Below are 13,857 nucleotides of genomic sequence, written 5' to 3' on the forward strand. Positions count from 1 at the left end.
CCAACCTGGCCTTGAACACCTCCAAGGACGGGGCATCCACAACCTCCCTGGGCAGCCCGTTCCAGGGCCTAACCACTCTCCTAGTAAAGAACTTCCCCCTAACATCCAACCTAAATCTTCCCTCCTTCAACTTGGATCCTTTTCCCCTAGTCCTGCTATATCTATGATTCTAAGGTTCTAGTATTTTTATGGTAGCTCTTTATCATTGCTAAATTTCTTAAATCTCTAACATAAAAACTGTTATTTGAAAACTGCAGGTTGCCCCACTTTTTCTGTTCTATAAGCTTGTGTTTATTCTAATTTTGCTTTTTCTTATTCTGGCACCCCAATATGGATAATTTTGAAATCTTTCTTGAGAAAAGTTTGCAGTTGGTTTTCCGTCATACCATTTATTGTTTGTTTGTTTTCTACTTTTAAAGGCTCAAGATACAATGAAGACAAGACTATGTAAAGCATACATTCAGGCTGTATTCAGTGGGAATTTCATTATCATACTCATCAACAGAATAATGTTAGTATTGGCACTCCAGCAATTTCAACCTTGATTCACCCTGCAAATTTCTGAAGTTCTGTTTCAGTCATTACTAATTGAAACAGGGTATGCAGCAAATCAATTGTTTAAATATCATAGCAATTCAATTTTTCATGTTATTATATGATGCAGAAATATTAAAGATAACAATGAAGTGAGTAGATAACTTCTAGGTTTCAGGCTCTTGCAATGAACTCCTTAAGAAGTACTTTAAAATCCTTTCTGCTTGGCTGATATATTTCACTGACTCAGTTATGGATAAATGAACAAAATGAAGCTAGGCTATAATTTCCAATAAGCCAATACTCCCTTTTCTTTGTCAGTCTATAATATTGACTGGGATCCGAAGTCAAGAGAAAATCTTCACTTAAGTATTTGTAAATGGATCCTCTTCAAAGTACCAATACATGTGTAAGTAATCAGCTTCTCCAACTAATTCAGCTGTTGCTGAAGAATGTTCATGGTACTCATCAAAGGCACCTATTTCAGTATGTTCTGGAAAATTTAACTAGTATGAAGACAGTTACTATGTAGGAATAAACATTCTGAAATAACTATCCAAGGTCAAATAATGCACTCAAAAAGTTACAGACTGCTTTAGGCACTAGTTATTTTCTAGCTAATAAAGTTGAAGCTAGATTTTAGCCTCCAATATACAACTATTATTTTTGGGTATTAATGACAGAAAGAAAATTTTACATGATCATTTCACTATGCTTGTGAAAGACAGGGCTTATTTCAAGCAGCTAATCTTCCAGCCTTACATCTAGTATTACAGACTTCCTGAAAGTTTCATGTAAATTATGGAAGTTTACACTGCAGATTAATTTTTTTAAAATCTTGTCTTTGAAGAATCATAGATATCTGTAATACACTTTGGAAAATGATACTATCTACCCCCCAGCCTGAAAGTCTGAGATGGGGACCTACTACTCCACCTGGACTATCACAGATCCATAGAGCCAGATATGATCCACCTGAGGGTGCTGAGGAAGATTGTGGAGGTGATTACTAAACCACCTTCCACCATCTATCAGTGTTCCATGTAACCAGAGAGGCTCCAAAGGACTGGAGGCTTGTCAGCGTGACTTTCTTCTACTAGCAGGGTGGTAAGGAGAAATGGTTAAAGAACTGAACTGGAGAGTTGGGCCCACAGGGTGATCAGGAATGAAGTTAAATACAGCTACTGAGGAATCTGGAGCACAGTTCTTGTGAGGAATGGCTTTAGATTATTTAGTCTGGAGAAGAGGAGACTCCTGAAAGGATGTTGTGGAGGTATGGATTTCGGGTTCTCCTCTTGCATAGCTAGCGATAGGGCTAGAGAGATTAGCCTCAAGCTGTTCCAGGAAAGTTTCAAGTTGTTTGCTCAGAAAAAATTCTTCACTGGAAGAGTCATCAGGTGCTGGAATGAGCTGCCCAGGGCAGGGGTTGAGTCACCATCCCTGGAAGTATTCAAGAAATATTTAGTGGTGATACAAAAGGTACAGGATTTAGTGGGGAAATATTGGTGACTGACAGATGGTTGAACTACAAGATCTTGGCAGTCATCTCTAATCTTGGTGATTCTTTGATTCCATGATCCTATGACCTGAGCATGTAGAAAATTGTATAGAATAAAAGGTGGAAATTCTCTTGGTTTCAGGTGAGCCAGGGTTAATAGCATAACAATGGTTTTGTTGTTGCTGAGGAATGGGAGCACTCTGGGCTGAGAGGTTTGCCTGGCTGCTTGGTCCACCATTATGGTATGGCAGGGTGGAGCCAGAACTGCTGTCTTGAATTAGGCAAGAGGTTATTTCATATAATGTAGCATTGTGGAGACAGATCTAAAGTCGTGAGTGGAATGACCAGCCACTCTTCATGGTTTGGCTAGATGCTGGTCAGCAAGTCATATAGTTATTCTAGCATCAGTTGATGAGTAATTGCATTGTGGATATACACATATACTTACCATCAATTTTCATTTCTATTTTCCATTTTCTGTAGTAGTATATAGTTTTTATCAGGCTGGAAAATATTTCAACATGAAGATGAAAACCAGCTACAGGAATGCATTGCTGCAAGCCAACCAGCTCAGGAATGCCATGGGCAAGACTTTGCCCAGAGTAAAGTAATAGCCCCATAAACAGGGAACAAATCTGCTTTACAACAGCTGAGATTGTTGCCCAGTGTCAGCCATGCCCAGATCCAGGCAATTCCATGCCAAGCCATACAGCACAGTTGTACTTGGGGTGCATTCACTGTGACCAGGGAGCATAAAGATGGCACCATAAAACACCACACCCTGGAGATAGTGATGATAATCCATTAATTGCTTCAGCGCAGGGTAAATCCCAGAGAGCTCTGGGAATTTCCAGTTCTCTCCCTCATCCTACCTAGGGCAAGTGAGTGAATGGCTGCCTAGAGCTGTTCTGCCTGATTGGTTAAGCCATAACAATGTATCAGAAACATAATATCCAACAAATGACACACTGATGAAGGAATACAGCAGCAAAGTTATATTTGTTTCATTAATACCTGATAGTATACTACTGCAATATTCAGTTTGAACTAGCACTTCTCCTTTATTCCTTGCTCGCCAAGCAATCTCTACAAGACAATACAAAAGGACTCATTTTCCCTACCTTTTGTTTGTTTGTTTGTTTGTTTTGTCTTTGTTTTTGTTTTTGTTCAGTGTAACATTATTTCTGGAATAAGAGAGGTAGGCAGACGGATACTGTTCAACATCATGTATTGGAAAATAACACAGCAATAACAGGTCTCTATACTTTAGAGATTATGTGAATTCCAAGATATTACCTGGAGCTTTGGGCATGTGACACTATAAAACAACATTTATGTTTGAATGTATGTGTCTGCATAAGGCTTCAAAAGAAGAAAATACAACCTCCCAGAAATCTAGAAGTGAAGAAGTCCATGTGAATTATCCAGGCTTACTAGCTGCATACACCACTTCTCATCTTTGCTCAGGCATGAGCTGTTTCTGAGAAAGAACAGTGGGAAAGAAATGGAACTGTTTTCTCAAGCGTAGGGCTGCTTTTTAAGCTCAATGGCAAATCTGTCATGTGTCTCTGGTACTGATAAATTGCTACAGGTAAAGTAGAAACATTGACAAGGCAGTAGTCAGCTTTCACTCCCTCTGACTGAAAAAAGGCAATACCTGTTCTTCACCCAAGGCACCAGGCTGCAGGGATTTGACAGCAGAGAGCAGGCCACTCCACTCACTTCAGAGTTAACACTTTGGATTACTAAGGTGTGTTGAATATGAAAGACAATTTCTTTACATATAAGTGTTGTTACCAGTATCATTTGTTTTCCTGACAGGTATAACGTGATGGATTCTAACATGTTGATTCTGATACTTACTTAATCTATGAAATAGCTGTATTCAACCTTCACGTCTGCAGACATCAAGGTTTATGAGAGGCGATACTGTTGTCGCTGTGTGAGTCAGTGAGATCTGCCAAATGTCTCTTACTGGAAAAGTGAAAGGAGAATTTCCTGTTAGGTATATAATGTCATTCTCATTCATAACACAGGTGTTAATGTAACTTGAAGTTAGAATGGACTGCAGATCCATGCAGATCCATCCTTCCCAGTGCCACTCCATAGAAATAAAACAGCTTCCTCCTCTGATCTCTGCTTCTTGGGAGCTATTGTAATCCATACATACTGTTACAGTTAATTATATATTCACTTACTAATGGGTTTCTGCTCAAACCTTTTAAATAATTCTATTCTGGGTTTTGAAAATGCAAATATTTTATAATCTGTAAAAAATATGAAAGGAGTATGCATGGATCATTTTGTTTCCCATTAAAAATGAGGACATTTTTGATGGATGCAATATGGCAGAATATATTAAGGTAATTGATTTGTGTTCATTCCTTTTTTTTTTTTTTTTTTTTTTCCATTTCTCAGCATGACCTCTGTTTCACGCATAGCAGAACAATCAAAAATGGATTAGTTTACAGTCTGAGTACTGTCAGAGTATTATCTTTCCAAAAACTTATCTAGCCAGAATTATTTTGTGCTTTGATATAAACCACAATAATTTCATTTACTTGCATCAAAATCTCTTGCTCAAATATTTTGTCATAGTCATGAAGGTTTGTATATGTGTGTGGTTTCTCTTTTTTTTGTGTGTGTGGAGGTTGTTTTTGTTTGTTTGTTTGATTGATTGATTGTTTTTCCCAGCTTTCTGAACATTTTTGTTTTTCTTCTGTCACACAAAATGTTTCCAGGTCCCAACAGCTGGCAGTTACTGGCTGAAGGAATGAACAGGAAGACAGTGGTGTTCATAGGATTACAGAACAAGCTGAGAGGGAGGATTTATACAGAGTTTTGTAAGCTTAGTGAGGCAGAAAATAGATTGGGGTGCAGAGAAGAAATAATGTGTCAATCAAAACTAAGCACACAGACATAAGCTTCTACAACACAAGGGCAGCCATGTTTTTTCTTAGCTTTTGTAACTTCAGTAGTTCCTTCTGAATTTGGATAGAACAGCAGACAGATGTCTGAAAAGATCCTACTCTTAAGTGATTCTCTAGAAGACTTTCTTAAAGCCTAGCAAAAGAAAAAACAAAGCTGCACTGGAAAGAGTAAGAAATGGTAGAATTGCTTCAATTAAGGGTACGAAGGAAGGGAAATATTTTGCAGGTAAACACAATAGACTGCTCATCCCGTTTTCTTTTTAAAACTCTTTTTCTTTAAATTTTTTATTTTCATTTCAATGCAGACAGTTTTTCTCTTGCATAGGTCTGCACTTTTTACTCAATACTGACAAAATAAAGAATTATTTTCTAGTAATGTATTGTACTAATCAATCAATTCAGAATACTGCAATTGTTCTTAAAGCCCTCTCATGCAGATGTTTTATATGCAATGATTGCTGTTGCTTTACTTTTTCTATTTGGTTTATAAGCAAAGGTTGCCTCCCTGTAATGACTAAGACTGACAAAATTTTAAAAGTAAGATAAAACTATGAGGTATTATTGGCAATATTATGCAAATTGCCAGAAAGGCATTAGACTGTAATTTGAGTAGCACCTTCGAAAGAATTTCTGTTACATACATGACACACAGAAATTAAAGAACTTGTTCATTTGCATTTAGAATGTCTATTTCATTATATTGCTTGAAGCATATTCTTAGTTTCTTTTGAGATAATAGCGCTCATGTTTCCTAACTATTAAAGAAGAAAGAAGTCTGAAACTATCTGTTTTGAAGATAAAGTAGCAAAGATCTTCTATCTCTGCTAATCTGATCTATATACAGGTCTATCAGCTGACTTCAGCTATATCCCTCAGTAATGGTTTCATAGGTTCTGCTGAATGTTTGATTAAGATTTATGTTCTCTAGTACATAATGTTTATTTAATAGTGCTGCTGCTGTTAAGTCAGGTTCTTTATTGATACTTTTAGAGTTAAAGCTTATGTGCACAAAGAGTAAGAAAAGTCACTTCACCATTATGTGCTGGATAAGAAATAATAGATCATCCAATTTTCCAAGACGTGTTTCTCCTATCTCATAACACCACACTTCTATCAACATATTTAGATATTCGTGGCAGGTTAATACAGGTCATTTTTACCTGGCAACAGTGAAATTCCCTAGCAACAGTATGTGTGTATTCACAACACTGATGTCATTTTCAGCGTCTAGTCACACTGTGCCAAAATAGAAGATCAGACTTTAAAAACCTTTGGACAATATATGTAAGAAATTTTCAGGTACTATTTTGCCTTAGCAGCAGTCTTATTTCATTCCTTAGCAACTCTGAATACAAGCAAAATTTTATTTCCAGTTTAAAAATCCCCTTGGGAACAACTAAGAGGAGTCCGGTGTTAACTTTAAATAAATTCAGTGTTTCAGTTATTCCTATGACAGAATTCAATATGGCATAGTATTGCTCTAGATCTATTCAGTATATTATGGCATGAGAGTTATGAAAATTCATATGGTTGTGCTGTAAGTTAGCATTATCCTCCTGCTTATTTACACATTTAAGCAGCCATGCTTTCAAAGTTTTTCATAGTATTTTATATTTACAAAAATCAGTGCTTTCATCCACCAAGCTGTTTTCATTCTTCACATGCAAAATTTTATTAGAATTGATAACAAAACCCTAAATATTAATCTGCTGAAAACTAAGAGGATAAAGTCCCATGTCTCTAAAGACAATAGGAAAACTGCTGCTATTTTATTGACTTTCATATGTATCCCATCTACTTAACTATTGACACGAAAGTGTCAAAGAAAATAGTATGCAAGTTAGTCTTATATGGTGAGTATTCTTTTTGATCAAGTTTAGATTTTAGCAATATCTCCATATGTGACTTATACTTAACTTGTAATGGTTACTGACCTTACAGCGATTTTTGAGTGTATCAATGTTCAATATGCTTTTCGCTTTCTACAAGAATCTGGCTATTTAGAAATCATTCATGTTCTCTGTTTCTGTCCAAAAACATTATGGACACTGTATTTGAAGTATTTAAAGAAATATACTACCATTCTGCTTTTTCTAAGGGAGAGTAGACTTAATTAAAATACATTTGTATACACCCTGGAATTCAAGCAAGAAAAGGAGTGTGTGAAAACATATGATAGTACTGTTTTTGTCTTCAGGTTATTTCATTTTTCTTATTCCACTGTAATAAAAAAACAAAAACAAAAAAAAAAAAACAAACCACACACTTAAAGCTCAGATGTAAACCGTAGGCTTTTAAGTTCTCAGTTCTGAATTCTTCTTTTGCAGTCTGTGTCTTCTTCATTATTACTTTTTTTTTTTTTTTTCCTAAAATATTTGTATGCAAATATTAGAATGTCTGCGTATGTGAGGAAGTAAAATACTTTGTCACATCTAAGTAACTTGAAAGAAAGAAGAAATCTGACTCATGGAAACACATTAACACATTACTTTTTCTTAGGGCATTTGTAATCCAATCTTTACACTAAGTGGGAGGAAATACAAATACTAAGAAGAAATTTCTCACTCACACAGTAAGGCACAAGAATGGGTTGCTCAGAGAAGCCGTGGTTGCCCTGCTCATTGAGATGTTCAATGCCAAACTGGGTGGGGCCCTGAGCAACCTTATCTAGTGGGTGCCAACTCTGCCCATGTCAGGGGAGTTGGAACTAGGTGATCTTTGAGGACACTTCCAATCTAAGCCAGTCTATCACTATGATTCTATGACTTTGAACTATTTTTCAGTACACAGATATGCAGTAATCCTTACCATGCAGCACTAATCTGTTTTTACATGCCATCTGCAAATGACCTTCTTTTATACACACTAAAAAGGTATACAGTATTTTTCTACAGCTGCAGTCATTGCTATCCTTTCTCTGCCATCAGCCAGACACAGAGAACATTGCTTATTGTTGTCATGGGCATGCTTTGAAATACCTCCATTTTCCACAATCATTTCCACTTAAATAGACTCAATTTCAGCTTGTTAAAAACAAGGCCGTTCTGATCATAAAATATCCACATGGCAGCAATAAACTACGGCACAAAAGAAAAAAGTGCTCAAATTCTCCCTTAATTAAAAGCAGCATATTTGTTTTAATAAAGAAGAATATATGACAATATGTGGTGAAATAAATGACATTAGTAACATTATTATCCTTCAGACACTCTACAAATTCTAAAAATTCTACTAGTTTATCAAACTAGAGTTGTCTTTTTTTTTTTCTTTTTCCAGTGTTGTATATCTGCTTTTATTTCTTTATATATGTAATATTTATATGTCTGAATATGTTCTGTGCTCAACTTATCATGCAAATTCATGTTTTTCAGATGGAGTAACAAGTATACCTTACACAAATACCCACACAAGTATACACTGATGCAAATATATTCTCGGACACAGATAATCCTTAGATAAGCAGCCAAAAATGTGAAATCTGACCTCAAGAATTTCTCATAAATAAAAAGAAATCAGAGTTTAACGATACCTTATTACTTTATAAACTGCTGTTTCTTCTGTTCTTTTTGTAATCACCTCACGTGTTGTTTACCTTCAGAATACTAAAACTATAAATTTTGAATATTCATTATTTAATGCACATCAGGCAAAGAGTGCCCTGCAAGCCCTCATCTTACAAGTTACGTTCCATAAAACAGTAGTTTATCAAAAGTGTCATAATGTTAGAAATACTTCAAAAAAGCAGAGATATTCTAGAACCACTTAGAAATAATAGAGATGTTGCACTATAAATTCGGTCTGACTGATTTATCTGTGAAGAAAGAAATAACATTAGAGGAGTGATCAGTTTGTCACTTTGGGGAAAAATAGGTATGGTTGTTACAGGTTTTAAAAATGAAACAGTAAGAAAACTTATTTGAACAGATAGCTGGCATGTCTGTGAAATAGCAAATTGCTTTTTAATTCATTTCCAGTCTGATTAAAGTCCCAATTCAAGCCTTTTATAGACACTAAGGGAGATCATTCCACTGCATTCAGTAAGTTTTCTAACCAGTCTTATGATGTCTCTGCTGCAATAGATGTATATATAATTTTTTTTTAATTCAGATTTTAAAAGCAGTTCCTGAGATTCCAAATGGAAGTTTAAAATAAATAAATAAATAATGAAATAATGAAATAATGAAATGCATACATCAAAAATATGGTATTGTCAAGACAGAATATTAAATCAGTATACCCAGGTTTGTTTATGTATGTAATTGCTGATACAGATGATCTACCAAATTAAGAAAGGATAGTTAAAATCTGTTCTGAGATTTTTCTTGATTATAGCTAGATTTGGGGAAAATCAGCAAACTGAAAATATGTCAGACAAGATAATTCAGTAAGAGGATGAAGAATATAAATCATTTAGATGACTGTAAACATTTTTAAATCATAAATTCTGGTGATATGTTCTTGGAAGAAAAAAGGGAAAAGGAAAAAAAAATACATTTTTATTAAGTGGAAAAGTTCTGCTGTGTTCTACATGTCAGGAAAGTAACTGGGTGCTAAAAATAGTTACAGACTTTTATAGGGCAAAAAACTATGTTCTAAATTTATGATAGTCTGGTCCTTAATGTAACTGTGAATTTGCATGAAGTAAACTTTGTTCTCCAAAAATATTGTAAAGTCAATTGCTTGATACCTAAATGTCATGGAGTTACCTAGGTCAATCTAAGTCCACGACAGAGGGACAGTAGGTCCATGCGCCCCTTGACTCCCAAAAATTGGGAATGAAAAAGGGGAAGGGGTAGAGAGATGGAAACTGGACTCAAGGAAACCAAACAGAACAGCAGGAACAATCTAAGGAGGAAAAATTAGTTTACTAACTATGATATTGGAAAGCAAGATAACACAATATAATACAATCTAATTGAAACTGAGGCTAATAAGTAAAATAAGAGAAAGAGAGAAAGGTTTCTGAGGGCTGCGAATCCTACTTTGAAACTGAAGGTGCCACGGCTTGGAGGCACACCCACAGCCACTGCCAGGCAGTGAGAGAGAGCGAGCAAGCATCACTTCCATGACATATTTCCCTCTCTGACCGTGAGGTCCTCTGGGATGTGTAGTTCTTCTTCTCTGTGCTCCAAATAATGTTAAGATGTGGAATAACAATAGCAAAAATTACAAAACCCCAGGCACCTGTACAGACTTGGAGGAGTAGTCCTTGAGAGTAGCTTGGCAGAGAAGGACCTGGGGGTCCTATTAGATTAGTAACTTAACATGAGCCAGCAGTGTGCTCTTGCAGCTTGGACAGCAAATAGTATCCTGGGCTCCATCAAGAGAGGGGTGTCCAGCAGGGATAAGGAGGTGATTGTCCCTCTCTACTCTGCTCTTGTGAGGCCCCATCTGGAGTACTGTGTCCAGGTGTGGAGCTCTCAGTACAACAAAGACAGAGACCTGTTGGAGAGGGTCCAGAGGAGGGCGACAAAGATGATCAGGGGACTGGAGCACCTTCCCTGTGAAGACAGGCTGAGGGAGCTGGACTTATTCAGCCTAGAGAAAAGAAGGCTGCGGGGTGACCTCATTGCAACATTTCAGTACCTGAAGGGTACCTATAATCAGAAGGGGAGTAAACTCTTTGAAAGGGCTGATAATAGTAGGACAAGGGGAAATGGCTTTAAGTTGAAAGAGAGAAGATTTAGGTTGGATGTTAGGGGGAAGTTCTTTACTAGGAGAGTGGTGAGGTCCTGGAACAGGCTGCAGAGGTATGTTGTGGATGCCCCATCCCTGGAGGTGTTCAAGGCCAGGTTGGATGGGGCCCTGGGCAACCTGATCTAGTAAACATGGAAGTTTGGTGGCCCTGCCAGGCAGGGGGGTTGGAGCTTCATGATCCTTGATGTCCCTTCCAATCCAGGTCATTCTGTGATTCTGTGATCTCCCAGCCTCCTATTCTCCAGGCTGAAGAGTCCCAGGTCTCCCAGTTTTTCCTCATGTAGGAGATACTCCAGGTTTTGATCATCTTTGTGGCTATCCACTGGATCCTCTCCAAGAGATCAACCAGATTTTTTTTGTAGTGAGGAGCCCAGAATTGGTCACAGTATTCCAGATGCAGCCTCACAAGGGCTGACTAGAGAGGGAGAATCAACTCCCTTGCCCTGCTGGCCACGCTCTTTATGATACTGGTTTGATGATTCTGGTACTGCAGAATACCATTGGTCTTCTGGGCCACAGAGGTAAACTGGAAGGAAGAGGAGATAAGAAAGGGAAATAAAAGGGTATTTTAATGAGAGGAGAATAGAAGAAATAAAGAAATTGAGCTGCTACAAATCTAAATAACATTTCTTTTAAATAGTAATTGCAGTGACTCGAGAGTGGAAGAGAACTATTGAAATATGAGATAATAGGAGAGCGTAAAGACCAATGGCTGCTATAAAGAATAGATTACATCATTTTTACTGGAAGATCTTCATAAGAAATAAACATCCAAAGGGCAAATTCTGACTGAACCTCTTCTGCAGCACAGGTCTCAGAACAGAGTTGAATGAGTGCTTTGAGACTATTTTGACAAGTGGAACAGAATTTCTTGAAGAGCTAAGAGAATTCATCTTTTATATTAATTACTTTCTAGCTCCCTAGTACAATAATGGCTGTACCTACTATTTGCACATTAAGTATTTTATTTATTCAGTGGAATAATATTTAATTTACTTTTTTTAAAAAATATGGGTTTCTACAGAACTATTTTTAATACACTTGTATTATTTAATTTTATGTTTATGGAAATCCATGCCTTAAACTGTAGCTCAATTACATTATTTTACCCACCATGTGTGACACTATGGTTAGTCACTTGTTGGCTACTAAATGATTGCTGAAGGAGCTAAAGCATGTGCAATTTATGATTTTTACCTTGTTAGCTTCACTTTTACTATATGTGTATGCTAAATTACTCATTCATTTAAGGATTTCCAAAATCTGGCTTTAAGATTAGACATTGGAAGGTGTATTTGGGGATTGCATAATTTTTTTTAATCTCTTTTGAACTTACTGATGAAAGAAACAGCTAGAGTAGTAAAATATGCTTTCAATTACATGTTTCACTAGATAATCTGGATGCATTCGGTGAAAGCACAGATGCTGCAATCAAATCAGCAGCCATATTAACATATTCTGAATATGCTCCATATAATACTGAAGAATATATATATTTAAATGTAGTCTTAACTTTTGACTCTTTGTTTTTGTATGAACTCAGTGTGTTGCCATTCTCTGAGTTTTTATCTGTTGAGGAATCTGATTCAAAATTTGTATGACGAAAAATTTTATTATTATGTCATAAATGTATCGTTCATTCACCTTTTAATTTTATTTCACAATCAAAAAATGGAAGTGTATGCAAATTGGTAAATTATATAATATTGAAGTCTGAATACCAGTTTATAATATTATTCTCCTAGATATCTTTTATAATACAATAAGAAAATGAGTAGTATTTTGGAGACATAAAATCTGATTCTCCTCAGTATCTGTGAATCAGAGGTGGATCCAGGATCAGATGAAAATGAACAAAGAGTGAATGGATTTTGTTGAGCTGGGCCTGGCACATAAGATTCCAATAAAAATGAAACTACAAAGAACCAAACAATACAAAACATTCTGTTGATGTGTCTCTTCTTGGACCCTGGGGCATCTGCTGCATAGAGAGCAGATGCTTGGATTCACTCCTCTTGATTATCTTCTTTCCATTTTCCTGTCCCACAAAATTAGCAGAAAATGGCTTTAACCATATCTCTTCTCTTCATTCTTATTCTTTGGCCAGCCCTATGGGCAGAATATGGGAGAAGGCAGCACTTTGTATGTAGAATTTGCGCACAGCTATTTGCTAGCTAAGGGCAGGGTTCCAGCCTGAGGTCCAGAAGAACATAATACACATAAGTCAGCCTTCTCCCAACTGCTGTACAACTGGAGAGTGAAAATGCATAAAAGGAAGTCACTTCCACTTCTCAGCACAGGCTTTCACCATTCACCAACTGAGTTTTCACAGTATGCCTTAGATTTCTAGAATTTAAAAAAATATTGGTCTTCACTGAGGAAAACTGAATACATATACTAGTGAGGTTTTGTTGTTGTTTTTGTTTTTTTGGGTTTTTTGTTGTTTGCATTTGTTTTATATAGTTTGATTGGTTTTGTTTTTTGTAAAGTGTGTGAAGTAGTCATTTAATCAAAGAATTTAATTGCTCATAACTGTGGCCAGTAAAATCATGTCCCTATATTCATATTCTTTTGAGATTGACTGAGAACACAGTAAAAAAAAAAAAAAAAAAAAATGAGGATTAATAAATCCTATGCTGTGGAAAATAAACACAAGGAAAGATTTCTAACCAGCACAGGCTCTAATGGTGTTATTTAAAAAAACAAAAAAACAAAAAACCAAACCAAAAAAACTGAAACCAAAAAAAAAAAAAAATCTCCAAAGTCCTTTCCCTTTATTTATTTACCAAAATTATGGGAATTTTTCTGCAAATATTTTCAATTAAATTAGCAAGAGTACTGATTTTTAGACCTTGAAATTCTCCTCAGAACAGGAGTGTATACTGAAGAAATTCTGTCTCTGTGTCTTTATTGTGATGGATGCTTTGTAATTTGGAAGCCAACATACCTGCTTAATAGGAAGAACCTGCACCTTTTATGTGCAATTCCTCCTTAAGGGCTGCCTCCAAAATTCTCAGGAGTGTCTGTAAGATTTTTTCTTTGCCTTCAGTGAATACTGGATTTGATTCTCTACTCTGTCTCTATTTTCATATTTGAGTTTTCTCAATTTAGATTTGAAATCAAAAGTATGTATTGGTTACATGCAAAGAACAAGTATGTAGTTTCTAAGTAACAAATGTGCAGAAAGTATTTATTTTA

The 13,857-nt window shown here is 36.1% G+C and overlaps 2 protein-coding genes across 48 annotated transcripts in view; one reads left to right on the forward strand and one right to left on the reverse strand.

The window, feature by feature from the left end:
* Positions 1-13,857, forward strand: part of PTPRD (protein tyrosine phosphatase receptor type D) — a 1,031,962-nt gene that overhangs the window by 602,495 nt on the left and 415,610 nt on the right. The window lies entirely within an intron of this gene.
* LOC107306110 (uncharacterized) overlaps positions 3,896-13,857 on the reverse strand; it is a 92,037-nt gene continuing 82,075 nt past the window's right edge. Inside the window, exon 3 of the mRNA XM_085530007.1 lies at positions 3,896-4,006. Coding sequence (XP_085386133.1) covers positions 4,004-4,006 — 3 coding nt within the window. The 3' untranslated portion in view covers positions 3,896-4,003. The remainder of the gene's footprint in view (positions 4,007-13,857) is intronic.

Source organism: Coturnix japonica, chromosome Z (genome assembly GCF_054131305.1).
Source record: "Coturnix japonica strain WE chromosome Z, WE-NBRP24, whole genome shotgun sequence".
NCBI lineage: Eukaryota > Metazoa > Chordata > Aves > Galliformes > Phasianidae > Coturnix > Coturnix japonica.